The sequence below is a fragment of the Pseudopodoces humilis genome, chromosome 1 (genome assembly GCF_049639895.1).
Source record: "Pseudopodoces humilis isolate 2021_Gansu_Grassland_sample_001 chromosome 1, ASM4963989v1, whole genome shotgun sequence".
NCBI lineage: Eukaryota > Metazoa > Chordata > Aves > Passeriformes > Paridae > Pseudopodoces > Pseudopodoces humilis.
Genome location: NC_142200.1, coordinates 132912033 through 132929886, shown reverse-complemented (window position 1 = coordinate 132929886; position 17854 = coordinate 132912033). Strand labels below are relative to the sequence as shown.

The 17854-nt window shown below is 36.1% G+C and overlaps 1 protein-coding gene across 1 annotated transcript in view; it reads right to left on the bottom strand.

The window, feature by feature from the left end:
* Positions 1-2179: 2179 nt before the first annotated feature.
* The window catches only part of MALRD1 (MAM and LDL receptor class A domain containing 1), a 237291-nt gene continuing 221616 nt past the window's right edge, over positions 2180-17854 (bottom strand). The window contains exons 37-41 of the mRNA XM_088057480.1: positions 13298-13374; positions 13115-13205; positions 4664-4739; positions 2990-3046; positions 2180-2278 (exon numbers count right to left, since the gene is read on the bottom strand). Of these exons, the coding sequence (XP_087913606.1) occupies positions 2180-2278; positions 2990-3046; positions 4664-4739; positions 13115-13205; positions 13298-13374 (400 nt within the window). The remainder of the gene's footprint in view (positions 2279-2989; positions 3047-4663; positions 4740-13114; positions 13206-13297; positions 13375-17854) is intronic.

Here is a 17854-nt window from a genome sequence, read left to right as displayed (position 1 = left end):
ATTGAATTTCAGGAAGATTAAAAGACTGAGTTTCAGCACTTTCTTTGTAAACATTCTGTCAATTATAAAAATTGAAAATTATTTTGGTGAAAGGCTTAGCTTATTTCAGAGATTATCCAGAATAGTCACAGTTTTCTCAGGAGATAATTACTGATGTTCCCTGAGTTCTTTTACAATAATTCTTTATAATCATCTACTTTTATTTGGGACATTAAAATATGAATACCATAAATATTAAAATAAATATATTTTGTTTCATAAAGGAGAATGTGATAAAATTCTACCATTGTATTTTCATTAATGTAATTTTTTACAGATACGCAGAGCATGACACAATAAATGGAGATTTAAGAACTATAGCATAACCAGCACATTAATGAAATTCTGCAAGCAGAGCTAGTCTATTGCAGAATAAATAAGAATTTGAGTACACGGGCTTGACCATGTAGGGATGTTCAAGCCTGTTTATAATGCAGAGATCAATCATCTCACACACAGATTTATCAGAGTTCAGGAGCTGGAGGCACTTGGCACTTTTCTGGATCAAATGTATTCTCAGTGTCTCATCCTAACAGGTACAAGTATAATAAGAAAATTCTATGTTTTAGCAATACTAATCTTGTTTCAGAAAGAAAACAGCATATATGATCATATTTCCTTATTTAAAACATTTGGTAACTTTCAACTAGATGGCAGCAAGGCTGGTGTGTGTATGAATGCAGCAGAAAGGCACTTATGAGCATATTGCTGGGAAAGTATGGGGAGAATGATGGACAAACATCACACCTTGTTATTCCTACTACCCCTGAAACAACATGACAATCAAACAAACAAACAAAAAAAATCTTAGTCAAAAAATAGTTCTGTGGCCCCAGTAGAAAGATACATAGACATATAGATATATATATAGAAAGATATAGGTTGTGGTTATTCTATGAAGAAAAAGTGAAAGGAAAAAAAACCCACCAAACCCAAACCAAGAAGCCCTGTGCATGATGGAATGAAGGCAGGCATCAATATGCTTTTCTGTCTGGAGTCTCAAAAGTCTAATAAATGTCAAGGAATAGAGCTTCCCCTGAATAAAGGTACTAGCAGAGATGCCATCTACAGTGAAGATGCCTGTTTTTATGCAATTTGTAGGAGTTTAGTAACTTTAAGACTTGCCAGTGGGTTTAAAATTAAACAGGCTGTAGAAATACAATAAGGGAGAAAACACAAGCACAGCAGGAACACTTAAACCTTCAAGCTAAAAATGACGATCGTGTAATGCAAGTGGGTATTATGGAAGATGACATTTTGTCAGGTTATTTAAAGTGTAAACAGTGTTAGTAGCTATGCCTGGTACCACAGAGGATGACAGTCAAAATCACAAGGCACTCCAAAATTTCTCCCTGATATCTTTCTCATGGAGGCATGGGCTGACATAAGTTTCATCTGTGTGGGAAGCCGACCGATTCAGCAGAAATATGGTTTCCTAAACATGCCAGTTTTCACCCTCTGCCAACCACTAAGCTAAATTTATCAGGAGCACTGTGGTCAGAACTACAGAGCTGACCAGAGGAAAATTTGGTCAGATATAACTATCAAGGTTAATAATAATAAAATGTTTTCAAAATAAGTGTATACACTGGTGGGTCACATCGATGAATCACATGCTGAGCCGATATTCATATCTATGATTCATGACCACTCTTGATTTAGTTCGATACATTTCTAATTTTATACAGACTTTTCTTTTGCTTCTGCCTCTTGGAACACTAAAAGAATCAGTTAAAATCTCTTTATAGTGCAAAATTACAGAAATATTTAAGTCATCATTTCTCAAATAATGGACATAAAAATTATGATTCCCAAACCTAAGGAATCTGGATTTGATTAAACATTTTATTAACATACTGGAATTTGAAATGTACAAATGTAAAATGAATTCATAGTTATAATTATCAATCTCTTTCTGCACCAACAGAAATTACAGAAGACTATATATAATTATGGTTTACTTATACAGATTCCATTTTTAACATAAATTTACTTTCTGAATGTAATTGTTCTAATAAGAGGTATTCTGTGATGAGTTATTAATTGACATTGCAAATACTACACTATCATGACACACTTCCAGATTTTATAATAAATCTTTAGGCAAAGAGTTACAATCACTGTTGATCCTGCTTTGTGTTTATGTTTTCAAGGAGCTGCATAATTTCTCCATGTCTTCTGCTGCTACCCCATAGAGAGGATTTGGAAAAGTAGCATTCACACCTTCATTGAATGGATACTAAAAGAAAAAAGAATGAAATTTAAAATCCAAGTGATTCAATTAATTTTTTAAAATGCACATACAAATGGCTGTAGATTCATTATAGACGTAACATATTAAAGAAAATTATAAAATCTCTAAACATTTTTAGACTGGACTTTTGGCTGAATAAAACTAGCATAAGTCCACCAAAACAATTACCTACCACATGCACCTGATCAAGTAATTTAACCTAATTCTGCATGTTTCCACCTTTTTTTTCTCTTGTCTCCAGAGCCCTTGCTCTAACATACATTTTGTATTATTTTAGGCAATCTGTGTACAATAGTGTAATTGCAGTGGGTCACTAATTTTGGTGCATGACATTGTAATTTCCTTCAAGAAAATGGTTATAATTTCCTTGAATGAAAAATGTGTGAGAAAATAGGTAATATGAACCCTTCAGGTAAGGATTTCAGTAATTCTAAACATTTTCTTCAGCATCTGCCCATACTGAAAGTTAGTGAATTTGTGTATGGTGTAACAAGTAGCTGTAACGAGCAACACTACTAGAATTGTTTTTTATGTGGTCCTTGCCAACCAATTCAGCCCTGGTCATCTTTCTCAGATGTCCAGAGGTGCTAACAGTGTAAGTAACAATACACCATTAAGTGACATTTTTCCCTTTCCTCTTCAAATGAATTTCCTTTACTAGCCCAACACATATCCTAGAAATGTATTATTACATACCTCATACCATGGAGAAACACTGATTTGAACAGCAGATGAGGTGGCATACCCAGGAGACTATAAAAAGAAAAAAACTGCTTCAGAATATTTTTAGTGAGCTGAAAATAATATTTTCTGCCATGTGGCGCCTGGGTAACACACTCTATGGATCCAAAATTATGAGGCAGTATTATGAGCAAGAGTGTAGCTGTGCTAAGCCCACATGGATTTGGTGTTCAGAAAGGTTCAGGAGAACTGTTCTTTATGAAGCTCAGAGACTCCCACAAGGGCATAACTCGTGAGTATTCAGCTGGAGACAAGAGATTTTGCTCACATTTTGTCATCTCTTTTGATTGATGATGTACCATTCAGATTTAAGTCTCATCAGACTTGGAGAAAACTCATAATACCTGTTTTCTTTTAGAAAGAAGAATTAGTGTAAACATGTATTTTCCCAGTCTTAGAGAAATCAGAGGAAATTCTGGTGCATGGCTGGACTTCAATCACAATGCCTGGGGCTGTCTTCCATGAAAATGTCTCTCCTGACTCTGTGCTTCTGTTTTTCAACTTACTATTTAATGAAGCCTGTCAGGAATCTATTTTAACTAAAATAAAAATGTCCTGATGAATTGGACATGATTGTGATGGGAATGTTTCCAACTTGGAGCTCTCACAAACTCCAACCTATAAGTGAATTCATTTGATCTAATGTCTCTAAAATCAGGTGTAAGGACCTTTTTACAGAAAGTAAATGGCATGTCATAGTTAATTCTATTCAAAGCTGCAGTGGAATCTTATATTATTGACAGTGCAAAGGACAAGTTTTATTTTCTATTTCAAACCAAGCCTAGCTCTTTCAATGCTAATAAGGGTAGAATCAAAATGAGGGCAGGAAGGATATTTAAAATATTTTTTTTTTGCTTTTTTTCTTTATACTCCAAGGTTCTTTGTATTACTTTTAATTATAAACAAAATATCAGAGATACCTTAATTTTAATTCAATCATTTATTTCTTGTTATATGTAAGACATGAATTTTAGTTATCATTGTAATTTGATAATTAAGTCTTGCCTTTAATTAGTTTGCTGCAATATGTTCACTTATATATATTTATATTATTCAAAAAATTCTTTGTTACTTTATCAGCCTCCAATTCTGATCAGCAAATAGTACGAGGGAAACGTGTGGCCAATTACTTGTGTAGTGTCAAGGTGAATTAAGGATTATAAACTGTTTCATTAAAGTTAAATGAGTGTGCAAAAGCAACTTGGTTGCTGAATCATGCATTTTGTGTTTTTATTGCTGTTGATGTGTTTCTGTTGTTGTGTGTTTGCTTTGTTGGATGTTTTTTTTCTTGGTTTTTTGTTTGTTTGTTTAGTTTCCAGATACAAAAGGAGACAAGTCCCAGCAAGCTTATTCTTATCTATGTGTGGGTAAATATTTGATACAAAACAGTTTCCTCCAAATTGTCAGCCCATAGTCATAATTATAAACACTGAGATGTTGTCAAAACTGAGCTAATGTCAAATATTAATATGTTTTGAAAATGTACTGGAACTGATCTGAGTACTGAATCAATTTTTAATTCTCACTTCTTTTATTAAATAGCATTCATTGAGGAATTATATTCTTTTAATGGAAAACTATTTGAGGACTACAACATTACATTTTTCTGAACATATACAGGCAGCTTACCTTTACTTTCCCAGATGAACTGAGGTCTTTGTATAAAGGATTGGCAAATGAAGAAATAGCAGCTTCCTGCACTTTCCTTGAGAAGTCAAACAAAAAAAAAAAAAAAGAAAAAAAGCCATTCCATTATATCACAGAGGTCATCAAAGATCCAAACAGATTAAAGCTGAAAAGACTTGAGTCCAAAAGAAGAGATGGCTAAATATATTTACAACTATGCTCTACTGAAATAAATGAAATTAAACTAATATTCTGGATAAATAATGTCTAGGTTAAAAAAATAATTTTTCATCTGTTGCTTCTAAATATATATCTATGCTTCTGGATGTGCACAGAACTATTTAGTATTTATAAAATGCAGGTATAGTGCTATACATTAAATGAAACATGAGATTGTCTTAAAAGTTGCATTCCTATAATCTGTTTGCATGGGATGAGATTGTCACACTGTAATCATACTGAAAATTCAGTGATTAACATGGTCTTAGGCTCCAAGTTCAAGAGCAGCTTAGTTACTTAATTGTTAAAGTGCTCCATTTTTACAATTAATTGGGAAAGAACTTACATTTTGGGTCAAAATCATCAGCATCAGTTTTAAAGCTAGACAAGCTACCCATACCTTTTGCTACAAAGCCATGAATAAATAATCACTTGAGGTATTGAAATGCAAATTTTTCAGTAATTAACATAATGCCTTAAACAATTTATAATAAATAGGACAAATTTTACTATTTATGGATCTCATGTCCATTACCTCATCTGGAGGTTTAAAGATATGCTTTCTTGATAGAGGTCTTCACATATCCCTTTTCTTTTTGGAAGCACCTATGACATATGCAGTTAATCACATTTATTCTGCACAAGCAGAATGGGTGTGGAACTTGCTGCCTAGATCTAATTTTTTTTCCTGTATAGATGACTAGCTGGTAATATTCCACATTGATTGGAATCATGGAATCATTTATGTTTGAAGAGAAGTCTAAGATCACTGAATCCAACGTTTGACTGATCACCGCCCTGTCAGCTGGACTAAGTGCCACATCCAGACCTTGCACCTCCAGGTTTGGTGACTCCACCTCCACTGGCAGTCTGTTCCAATGCTTAACAACCCTTTATCCCCTAAAATCTTCCTGATGTCCGGCCTGAAGTCCCCTGGCACAGCTTGAGGCCGTGTCATCTCATCCTGTCACTTGTTGCTGGGAGAAGGGACTGACTCCCACCTTGCCACAACCTCCTACCTCAGTTAATTGTAGAGAGCAGTAAGATCCCCCCAGCCTTCCTTTTCTCCAGGTGAAACACTTCTAGCTCCCTCAGTTGCTCCTCATAGGACTTAATCTCTAGACCCCTCACCAACTTTGTTGCTCTGGACTCTCTCCAGCACCTCAACATCTTTGTTGTAGTGAGAGGCCCAGAATCATCAAAGCTCTTCCAAAACTATATAAAAAGCAACAGATGTTTTAGTTAAAATTACTGAAGAATGAAGCAGAAGCTAATCTTTGCTTTGGAAGAGATGCATTTAGGCTTTTTGGGTTTTATCCACAGTTTTCATGAATAAAAGCATATACCTTGTATACACAGAAATCTGTATGTACAGCATTCCAAGACAAAAGTTTTACCTAAAGCTTCCCATCAGCCTTGATGATGGAGAAATAAATTTTGCTTTGTTAAAGAGTGTTTCTGTTGCAAAGCTGCTCCTACAGGTGGCTGAAGCTGTGTGTCCCTAGAATGTGATAGACAGGTTCTGTGTTACTGTGGTAGGCAGGACTGAGGGGATGAGAGCAGTCACAGGAGCTCAGCCCACAGACATGCTGGGAGGGGAATCTGTTCCTCACTGGGAACCACAGAGGAGACACACTGAATGATTTCTGTTGCAGATAGCTAAAACCAGAATGGCTGTTTGGGAGGAAGACACAAGTAAAGCACAGAAATATTCTACCTTATGAATTAAATCAGTGCAAGAAACTTGGTTTGGGTTTTGGACTAAACCAGACATGCCTCCCTAAAGTTTTTCACAACAAGACTGTCAGAAAGTAATTGCTTCTAATGCCAGTCTCATAATTTATTTTGATTACCTGACACAACAATGGGGTGAGCTGAATATTTGAACCTGTTAATTTTTTAATTTCATCTAACCTTAACTGTAATAAATCATGATATTCTGATTCATTTAGTTTGCTTAGTGAAGGAATGATAGATTATTTATATGCCTACTAAGTGCATATTTTCATCCCAGTCGTCCTGAATAAAGACCAGAAAATGTGTACAAAATTTATTTTTTACTTTAAAATGAAAGGATGGCTCACAATATCTGAGGCCAGAAGCAAATTGAGATGAGAAGCTTTTAAGGAGTTTGGTACTGCTTCTAAACTAGTTCCCAAAGGGCCAGACTTGCATGCCTTAATTTTGGTGCTTCATTTCAACATCACAAACCAACTGTATGGCCTAAAAGCATGATATGGAATCAAGCAAATCAGTTCTGCTTAGAGTCAGTCGAGACACTTCCAGAGGGCAGCACAAGCCACACAATTCTCAGTGTGAGCCACCCTTACTGTGCCAACAGCAAATGGTAAAGATAGGGATAGGTCTGACTCTTTCGTTGCTCCATTAAACTTGAGCAGTTTGTGCAAGACATATACACAACTTATCTGGGCAGGAACATGCTGAGTACTTAGGTCTGTCCTGAGGGCAGGTGAGTGCTGAACACAGATCTCCAGCTTCCTCTGCAAGGAGGAGAACTAACCAGAAGGATATGTGCCAAATTGTGGGCACCAAAGAGAGTGCTGGCCAAGTTCTTCAACAACATGTGTGTGGTTCCTGTGCTTAGTGCTGAAATCAGTCCTGTCTGTGTCTCAAGCAATAAAATTGAGCCCAGCAGATTTCAGGTGTCCTCCCACTCTAGATATGAATCATGAAAAGCATATGTATTGGTCCCTGAATCTTAGGGATAATGGGAATTTTATGGCCCAAAATATGGGCACAGCTTGAATTTATGTACCACAAACTTAGGTGGAAAATGAACTTTCTTAAGTTTTTTCCTGTTCTTAGGAACAATTCTGCCAAAGCAGGGTTTTGGAAGGCACCTTGAATATGCTAACTTATGTAATTTATGTTACACACAAAAACAACAGATATAAACACATAGATGCATACATATGATTTTTTTATACAAACATATATATATGATTATGCCCTGTTTGTGAATGCAGCAAGCAATTCTTTATAAGGGACACCAATGGAGAGAATTAAAATTTCTGAAATATTTTCAAAACACTTAGAAGTTGTTAAAGAAAATGCAAGTGAAAATTTAATCACATGTTTACACAAGTGCCATAATCTACCAATTGGATGAGGTAGAAACTGCTGTGAAAAAAAGTAAAAAAAAAAAAAAAAGTAAAAAAAAAAGTAAAAAATACTTAAATATATGTATAAGGTAGTTTAGAGGGAACTGGGTTTTCTAACATAAACAGAAATACCACAATAAGAAAGGAGAGAATTAATCATCTTAGGTTGAGGTAACATTGGGCTAAGCTCATGTGCATTCTTTAGTAGCAAAACCTACTGCTTTGTCAGAGGTTTCTCCACTACAGTTTCACAAAGACAGGAAGAAGTTGTATGCTCCACAAAATACCCACCAGTGTATAAACAGACTGCTGAGTAACAGCATTCTTTTTAATGGAAAAATAAATTATCCAGATTTCATTTTTTTTGGATGCTAGAGCTCATAATTTTGTACTTTTCAGTATACCTTTTGAAGAAAAAACAATTTTTTCATGCAGAACACAGATTTTTAGGAAATACAGTACTGGAGGAATGCTTAGCATCTGATCCATAACAAAAATGACAAAATTCCAGTGGACCAAAGATTTAATTAAAATTAAAGTACTAATTAAAATAATCCCTTAAAATAATTTTTATAGGTGTGCTAAAGCTTAACAGAAACTAAAACTCAAGATCTTAATTTCCAAAGCATATTTACTATATTTTCAACTAAATTTAGATTTGCTGAAGTAGGCTGTGTTTTGTACATCCCATGAAAGAAATAGGAGGCATGATGCAAGGAGAGAAGACTTTCCAAAGGCTGCATTTAAAATCATGTACAAGTCACTTGGATGTTTGATTTGACTGTTAATATGCTGTATGGGGTTCCCAAGTTTGTACTTTGTACCTTGGGAGTCACTTCAGGGAATTTAAATTTTTTTTTTTTTTAGTCACCCCTTTGCAACTTTCATCTTCATGATCTTGAAGGCTACAGACCACAGGGATTGGCTGTTTCAGCGTGTTTCCTCTTGTTTCTATGCAATCGTTCCTTTGTGTGGTGATCATCAGATGTACATTTCAGAGAAACTGAAAACTTATGACTGTAGTACTCATCCTTCAGAACAAAAATACTCTACAGAAGAATGAATGGATTTGGATAGCAGCATTAGACTAGTACAACAATTCCCAAACAAGAGTTATGGCTGATGCTTCCAAATTTTGGTTTACTTTTTCCCATAAAACTGCACATTTTTCTCCCATTATACACGAATTGTATCTGTCTCTGTTCCAGTTCACAAGCTGAAAACAATTCAATAAGTGTCATTTTACTGTCATTTTGGTTATCTCTTTGGGATATAGGAACAGAGGCACAGCTAGCAATGACCTCTGGCAGCCCTTCAGATCTGTTTGGAGAGCTTCCCTTGGAATACACCGCCCGTTCCTCCACACCAGACCTCCAGAAGGGTATGGTCTAATTGCAGAAAGTCTGGCAACAGAAACTGGGAATCATCATAATTATAAGTAAACTTTAACTATGGAGAAAGGCAAAAGTACTGAGCTTGTTCAGGCTGAAGAAAGCAGCTTGTAAGGAGACATGACAACTCCCTTCAAGAACAGAAAAAGCTTTCTGTAAGGAGAAAGGGAATGATCTGTTGTTGTCCATGGTGAATAGGAATGAACTTAAATGATAAACAGACATATCACCAGTTGGAAAATAACTTTCTAACAGCAAACTTCTTTCTATCCAAGGTACCAACATAGCCTGAGGAGGCCATCAAATTCAAGTTGCTAGAGGTTTTTAAATGTGAACTCAGGAGTGATACAATTGAATCTGTGATGTGACAGGATGAAAAATGGCCTCTGTGGGCTCTTTCTTCCCATGATTTTCTATCATTTTAAAATGCTTTCTCAGAACACCTCAGTTTTTCACTCTTTTGCTTGTGTGGCAAGATACATTGTTATATGCTTTGGAAAATTTAATGTTCTGTGTTCATTGAGATTGACAGGACTGATAACAGCTGTGGTACATTGGCCTTGCAGCGGATGGCACAGTTCAAGAACAGGAAACAAAAATGATCCAGGGACATTGACTGCTTTGGAGGTAATAGCAAAACGACACTGCTTGGCTGGACAGAAAGTCACTTTTCATACTCTCACATTTCAAGTTACAATGAAGCATTAGAAGGCAACTGCAACAAAATGGAAGCTAAAATGAAGCTTTGCTTCTTTTTGGTCAACAAGGCCAGATGTCACTGATGGAGTGGAACAACTGGCAGCCTTCCCTTCTGGATCAGGGAACATCATCTCTGTAGTGCAAACAGGAATGAAAGAAACTCACAAACTTCCCTGATTTGGGGTTTCTATACAAAAGTTTCACATATCCCCAGCTGGGGACTGGGAAGTGTCTGGCATGTCTGAATGCTGTCATGGTAATGAAGCATGTTGCTGCCAAGCCATGTAAGGCTGCTTTTGTCCATGAGGAAGTAAACTTACACGATGACTTCCAGTAACTCCCTCTCAGTAACAGGAGCATTTAAAGCCTGCAGATCAGAACTTAAATCCTGCAAAGGAGAAGGAGATAGCAAAGGGGAACTGAGGCATCCATTCTGGGCTGAAAGGAAGGGTTAAGGCACAATGAATGTTTCCACAGAAGAAGAAGAGGGACAAATATGACTTAGGTTCTCACTGCTGTTAGTGACAAATTTCTAGCTGGCGATCACCGGAGGAGTCCACAGCTCATCCTTACTGCTCCTACCTGGTTTTCTGATGAAAAAAGAAAGAGTTCTACTGGACTCCTATGCTCTTGTGCACATTCTTGTACTATTTCCACTGCGACTTAGATGGACCTGCACACCATTTTAAGATGTCATTGGAACTAACACCTACAACTCCTAATGTGCCTCTGGAGAACTGTCTGCCAGTACCTGCATGGGTGGGTTTATACAGAAAAGCAAAGGGACACTAACAGAAATTACATAAAAATAGCTAGTAAAAGAATTTATCAAAAGGTAGTAAATAGGGCCTCAAGCATGTGAAAGCTTCTCTAGAGTGACTCTAGTGCCTAATGACTTTAAGAAAACAGCATGGCTCAGGAGGACTTAAAGCAAACACAAGTGAAAATTAACTGTAGGAAAGTATCATTTATGTGCCAGTAAATGATTCTTTCATTCATCAAATCCCTTAAAAAAAAAATCAGGATTAAAATCTCATGCCTCTGTGTGGTGCTGTCACATTGTACATTTTACAGACTTATGCAAATGCAAGCCACTTCTTATTATAAAGCCTTATCCTAAAGATCCAAACATCAGTACACTAACATTGGCTGCATTTTGACTAGTCACTTCTGATTACTAATTAAGCACTTCAGGAATAACTTGCCTTAATTTACTACAATGTTTCCAGCTGTGATTTTTGTATATGAAATCATGGTAAGCACTAGGTAGTTGAAGAGGAAGAGCCTTGATGAACTTATCTTCTCAAATTCAAAATTTCAGATTTCATTGTTTTCACAATTTCAAACAAATTGCCATATATTAGCTAGAACATTTCTTAGCAAGATGCCTATAAAAAGCATTTTAACTTATATGTTAAGTTGACAGTGATTAAAAACAAGGAAAATAAAAATTTTTATTTGTAGTGTGGGAAAAATGATTTGACAACCTCCGTTTCTAATAGACAAAATATATAGTCACAAAAATTTCCATCATCATCAAAATTTCCATCACCTTTCTGGAAGCTTTAATAAAAACAATCAAGACCAGAATAAGCTTTTTTTCATAAGCTTGTCTAATCCTCTCACAGCTCTGATTCTCTGCATGTTAGGGCTGTAGTATATTCTTAGAGCCATGCTAAGAAGATCCTCATTCATCCCTGTTTTATACCTAATAGGACCATATTGCTTAGCATCATATTGCAACAGGGTACAAAAAAGACTGCTTTTTTTTTATTTTTCTAGCATATGTCATTAGAAGAAAAGAAAAAATATTCCTTAAATACAGATATGTGGGTAAAAGAGATGTGAATGGCAGTGCAATAACATTTAATTAGACATATATGAAAGAAAAAGGGGGGAGGGAGTGTTGAGTGAGAAGAAGCACAGAAGAAGTAGTATAAGAAACAACAATATTTTTTAAATTAAAACATTATCAAACATGTTTTGAGCAATTAAACTCTTTTTTTAAGAAAAAGATAACTATTGAAATCACAAAAAGAAAAATCCAGCAGTTCTTACAATACAAGTAATCTTGCACTTCTGAAATGCTTTTCCATATGTGTGCCTTAGCAGGTTGTATTTATGCGAATGAATTAAATCTTAGAGCCCCATGAAATCAGATAAGGAAATGTTATTCCTGCTTTAAAGAAGAGGAAGGAGATGTAAGGAAAGCAGGTGAAGCTATGCACTCAATTAACAGAAGCACAACCAATATAGGTCTCTGCTTCAACATTTTGCTCCTGTGTCCATAGAGCGCTGTACCTGTCAGGGGAGCGTGCAGAGATAGGAGATGTGTCAGCAGCAATAATGTCAGGACAGAAGCCTGCACAGTTTAGTAGATAGTTTGGGAGATAACAACATCCCCAAAGAGTGGAAAGTCTATAGCAGAGAACAAGTTAAAGGAAAAGAGACAGCTTTGAAGATTAATTCTGGAGGAGAAAATGGTGAGGAAAATCTAACAACACAAAAATGGACAAGGAAATGTGCAACAGGAATTGCTGAAAGGGAGGAAGGGACAGTGCTAGGTACTTGCTGAGAGAGAAGGATCTAGAAGAATAAGTTGAGAGACAGGCAGAGGAGCAATACAGGAGTTAGAGTTAAATAAACAGAAAAAAAATCTTGAATTAGGGAGGAGAGAAAAAGCAGAGATTATCAGAGAGATGACAGGAGGGGCTTGTAAATATATCTGTGAAACAGTGAGTTGTCAGTTGAAGGCATATCCTAAAAAATGAATTTTATAATTTAAGAATACTCATACAATGCAGCAATCAAAACATTCTAGGCAATCAAGCCGTTGCTCATTGTTTCCAGACTGGGGTCCACTAAGGTCAGCTTTTGTTGCAAAGTTACATTTTCTGCTTAGTGTTGCATATGAGGACAGACTGTGGGGAGATTTAAAAGCTGAAACCAATGAGCCTGGGCAGTTGGCCATTGCTCTATGCCACATTTGTGTCTGCTGTATGTAAAATAAAAGTTTGACTTACGTTTCTGGCACTTTCTTCTTCAAAAGAAAATACAAGGCAGCAGCTGTAATTTTAATCAGTAAGAAACCGATACCCAATCCAATCCAAATCTCTGCAAAATCAGAGCAATCAAACACAGAAACAAGTAAAATGAATGACTCGAAGAATGAATTGAAAGATACTACTTTCTTTTTACAGACCTACCATTTTGTAGAAGACTTGGAGGCTGAGGAGGCTTAGCTCTTATGTGGCAACGGTTTCCTTTCCATCCTTTTCCACATCTGTGAATAAAACAAGAACTTTTGAAGAAAGGAGGAGAAAGGATCATAAACAGTGATAAGCGCAGAGGAAATGCCAAAGTTTTGAGCACCTTTGCCAGTGACTAAAGCTTATCCAGGAATCACAAAGAGCAGCATCAAAGTTAACATAATGGAGTCTAAGTGAGAAATACACAAAGCAAACTAAGAAGAGAGAAGAAATAAAACTAAGTTCAAAGATTAGAATTGGCTTCCTTGTCCATAATGCCATCATATTGTTCTCTCACAGCAAAAGAAATTCGACTAATTTCCATGTATCCTCCATGTGAGGGTTAAATACATTTCTGAGTTGAGGAACTGGGACCCTAATATAGATAAAGACACACAATTAGAATATGAGAAAGATGTTTTTCTCTTGTCACCTAATTTGTCTCTCTTGTTTTTCCATTTTTTTGCAAAAATGATACTTCTCCAATGAGTACTTTGTCAAAACCAAAGCTACACTTGACTGCAGCCATGCAAAATTATTCCAAAGTTTCCATTTGCTAAAATCCTGTCTTGATTTGATGTGACCAAAATGTAAAATATCTGGCATAAGCTTTGCCGTTTTGATTTACACCTGTTGCTTAATGGTTAATCACATTCACCAGAAAGGTCTATATCATCTGTCACTTTAATTTGCCTCAATTAACCTTTTGTCTACTTTCTTTTATTGTGGCCTTCTCTCTCCATCAGAATGAAGGGACCCTGGACACCTGGGTGAGGGTCAGCTGCATTTGCTGAGACACAGTTTGGGGAATCTCAAAGTGGCTGCAGCATAAAAGGTCATTAGGGGGATGGCCACATACTGACATCTTAATTTCAGGCACCCTACATGATGATTGAACCCCATCCTGAGTGTATTGATGGAATGACTTCTACCAGCTTCCCAATTATAAGCATGGCTGGTGATTTATGAGCTTCATAAATTTTAAAGTTTTTTTAGAAGGGAATATGAGAGAGAAGTGATGGTAGTAGTCCAGTTTCACTCCTAGTAATGTCAAATGCATGGAAAATTCTTTTCACTTATGATTTCTTTCTTTACAGTTTCACAAACTAATAATGTGGTCTGGAATGTATATTGAGATTCTTTCTAACACCACCGTGTTTTTCCATAGTCACCACTTTTTAAGATGTAAATTTGAAATCGTTGTTTTCTCTCCTTAAATATACAGTATGAAGCCTCAAATATATACGTATGTACATATATATACAATTAAAATCTTTATATTAAGGTTCTTTAATTTGAACATGAGGACGTCATGCTATTTGCCATAGTTTAGCACAAGGTATTGCCACATGCCTTACCCTAGCAGCTGCACACAGAGTTAACCAGGCATTGCAGAGGGGCAGAAGTACCTCATATTCCCAGAAAATGACTTAGGGGAGGTGGATGTAAAGAGAGGAAGGGTGGAGTGATAGGAGCAGCAAGAACCTGTACCTGCAATGACAATTAGAATCCTTAAAGGATCAGGGCATGTCAGACACCAGATCAATATCCCAGTTTCAGACATGACAGGAAGGTGACTTCACTGAAGACCAAAAGAGTCTGATGCACAATTTGTTGCAATTCAGTGTCTGATTGAAAAATTCTGAGCTGAGACTATGCCAGAAGGGAAGTACCAGCCCTACTCAAAGACAGTGGGTTGAGAAAGATTTCATTTAACCCATTTACACTGCAGATGGGTTTTCTGTGGTTAAAGGGTTACCTTGTTCAAGGTCAGTAATTGATATACTTATGAATCCTAGCTTTAAAAACTGGAGCCAATGACATATTCTGACATTCTAACTTTAAGGAAAAAATGGAATAATTTCAGCTGACAACTCTGGCTGAGCTGGAGACCCATTGTATTCATTGACTGAAAATACCTGGTCTCTTCAATCCTTCTTCTCCTTCAGCATACTACAAAAAAAATCATGTTATTCATAAGCTGCTCATTTATGCAGACTGATGATCTTATAAAAATGTCAAATTTCAGCTGGACTCATACCAAGCTTTGTGGATCCGTGTAGAAATATTGCAATCTGATGGTAATCACCCATCAAAAGTATTTTCTGATTGCTCTCAATTGTATGATTTTCTTTCTCCCTGTTTGCCAGATATTCTGTTGAACTAGATATGCTTTTAACCAAAATTGGCCGATTTCTTGTCACTGCAGAACTTACTTGACTGTTAAAGAAGGAATAAGAAAACAGATTTGCAGCTGTGCACAAGCACTACTCAGAGTGGCAATGAGAGGTGCCATTTGCTGGTTTGGAGGCACCAGGACATAACTCACCTCAGAGCTGCAAAGAGGCAGTTCTCATAAAGCAGCTGTGTGTACTGGTAGGACTGTAGGAAAGTTCTACTACACAGAGATATCTAAATAGATCTTCATATGTTGTGTTTCCATTTATTGATGGAGTATTTCCACAGATTCATGCTATGTTTGAATTGTGGATAAAAAAGTTAAGTATCTTTTAGTTTATCTTCCTATAGACACAGGTTTTGTGATCAACTACTAGCTCCCTTGGCTTGGCCATTCATTCCTCTTCAAATCTCTGAATGCTACATGACACATAACACTTAGGAATCTGATGTCAGACTATCAAGGTGTAATTCTGGCCAGTGAAAAGATTTTCTACTGTGTCCATCTAGGTTGTTACCATAAGTATCACTGACATTGGCTGAGGGAAAAAAAAAGGGTAAAAATGGATTAAAGTAGAGCAAAGATAACATCTCTGAAACTTGGTAATTTATATAGACAAATTAAAAAACAAATAGATGGGAAAAATGTTTTAAAGCATTAAGCATGGGGACTATTTTATAGGGAGAAGGAGGAGTCAAGGCAAAATAGATGAAGATAGTAAAGACACCATAGCTAATCCTTAAAGAACAGGATGGAAAAGGAATGCTAAAAAAAAAAAATTAACAATGAGTGTATGAGCTTGTTAAGTACTCCCACATGTATCTTCACACATTAATTTATTTGTTATTTTTTAAGTGTGACAGGAGATCTTAGCTATAATCTCTGCCACTGAGGTAAAATATAAGAGTGTCAGAAAAATCTGGGTTATAACTTAGAGATTCATTCAACCCTTTATAAGTTTTGTTTTTTCATTACTAACAAAACTCCATCTTCTCAAGTAAAAAGAAAAAAAGACAAGAGAAAGTAAGAGTTACAGCTAGTTTAGAAGCCTGCAACTTTCAGTGAGGTTCCAAGAAAAACACGGGAAAGTTGCTCATTAATATCCTTGGCTCTCAGCTGATACAAACATCGCCTCTGGCTTTTAATGAAGCCAGGCATTTCTGTTCCCAGAATAGAGGGAAACTTTTCTTAAATATTCAAAACAATCTTCTTTCATAAATGTCTCACAAGATTTTTTTTCTTTTATAACTATCATCTCTAGAAACTCTAGTTGACTACAGTGATAGCTGTGGTGGAGAAGTCACTCTGTAACTTGAGAGGAGAGGATAGAATAAGATTTCTGGCACCAATATCTGCCAATAATTTAGATTAGAGAAGAAGAGAAGATAACAGTTGTAGACCATGAAGATAAATAAAATAGAAATAATTTTATTTATAAATAATTATTATGAATTATTTTTATGAAATACAATTATTTATAAATAATTTTATTATAAGTACTCCAGTTATTTCACTCAACTAGAAAGCTGAGGGGTACTTTCGAAACAATGAAATATTTTAGGCATGGTCTTCTATAGGATAGTTGGAGGTTTTGATAAGAAATGCAGAATCTTTTACAGTCTTTGAAAATGCTGTACCACTATACATTATTTTATATTTAACAAAATCCAGAAACTATTGCAGGCAATAACCAATCCAACTATTTGGTCAGAAGCTATGTAAAACTTATATGACAAAACACAGAGCCTATCATCCTTAAGAAATGGGATACATGTACCCCCTTCTCTGAGTCTGACTCTCCATGGCCTTCTGCCTGTGCAGTCCTTTGCAGCTGTGTAAGCTGGGTGTTGAAATGGTGTTCTCATCCAGTGATATTTCCTGTAGACTTCACACTCTGTCAAATACATGCAGTGCTAGGCAGTTGATAAAAAACTGGAAGAGTCCCTCTTTTCCTTGAGGAATAAAATAAAAATATTGGAGAAAAACGGTGGCAAGGGCAATCATGGTATTAGTTTACAGTGATTTTGAGGAGATGGATGAGGTTTCCCTAGGTGTTTGTACTGAAGGTGCAAAATATACAATCCTATGCTTTTGCAATCACAAAAAACTACTCTCAACCCTCAGACTTGGTCCTTTGACCAAGTTACTGCAAACTTGTATCAGCAAATAATAGTAATATTACCGGACATCTTTATAGGAAATGAAGTCAAACTTGGCCTTTGTACTGTGCAGTCCTTGAGACAATCAATCCTGAAGTGAACTTTAATTACTCTAACAGCACCAGGTCAGAGCAGCCTTTGCATGCACCCAAGAGATGACTCCCTTGAAGTCCAGAT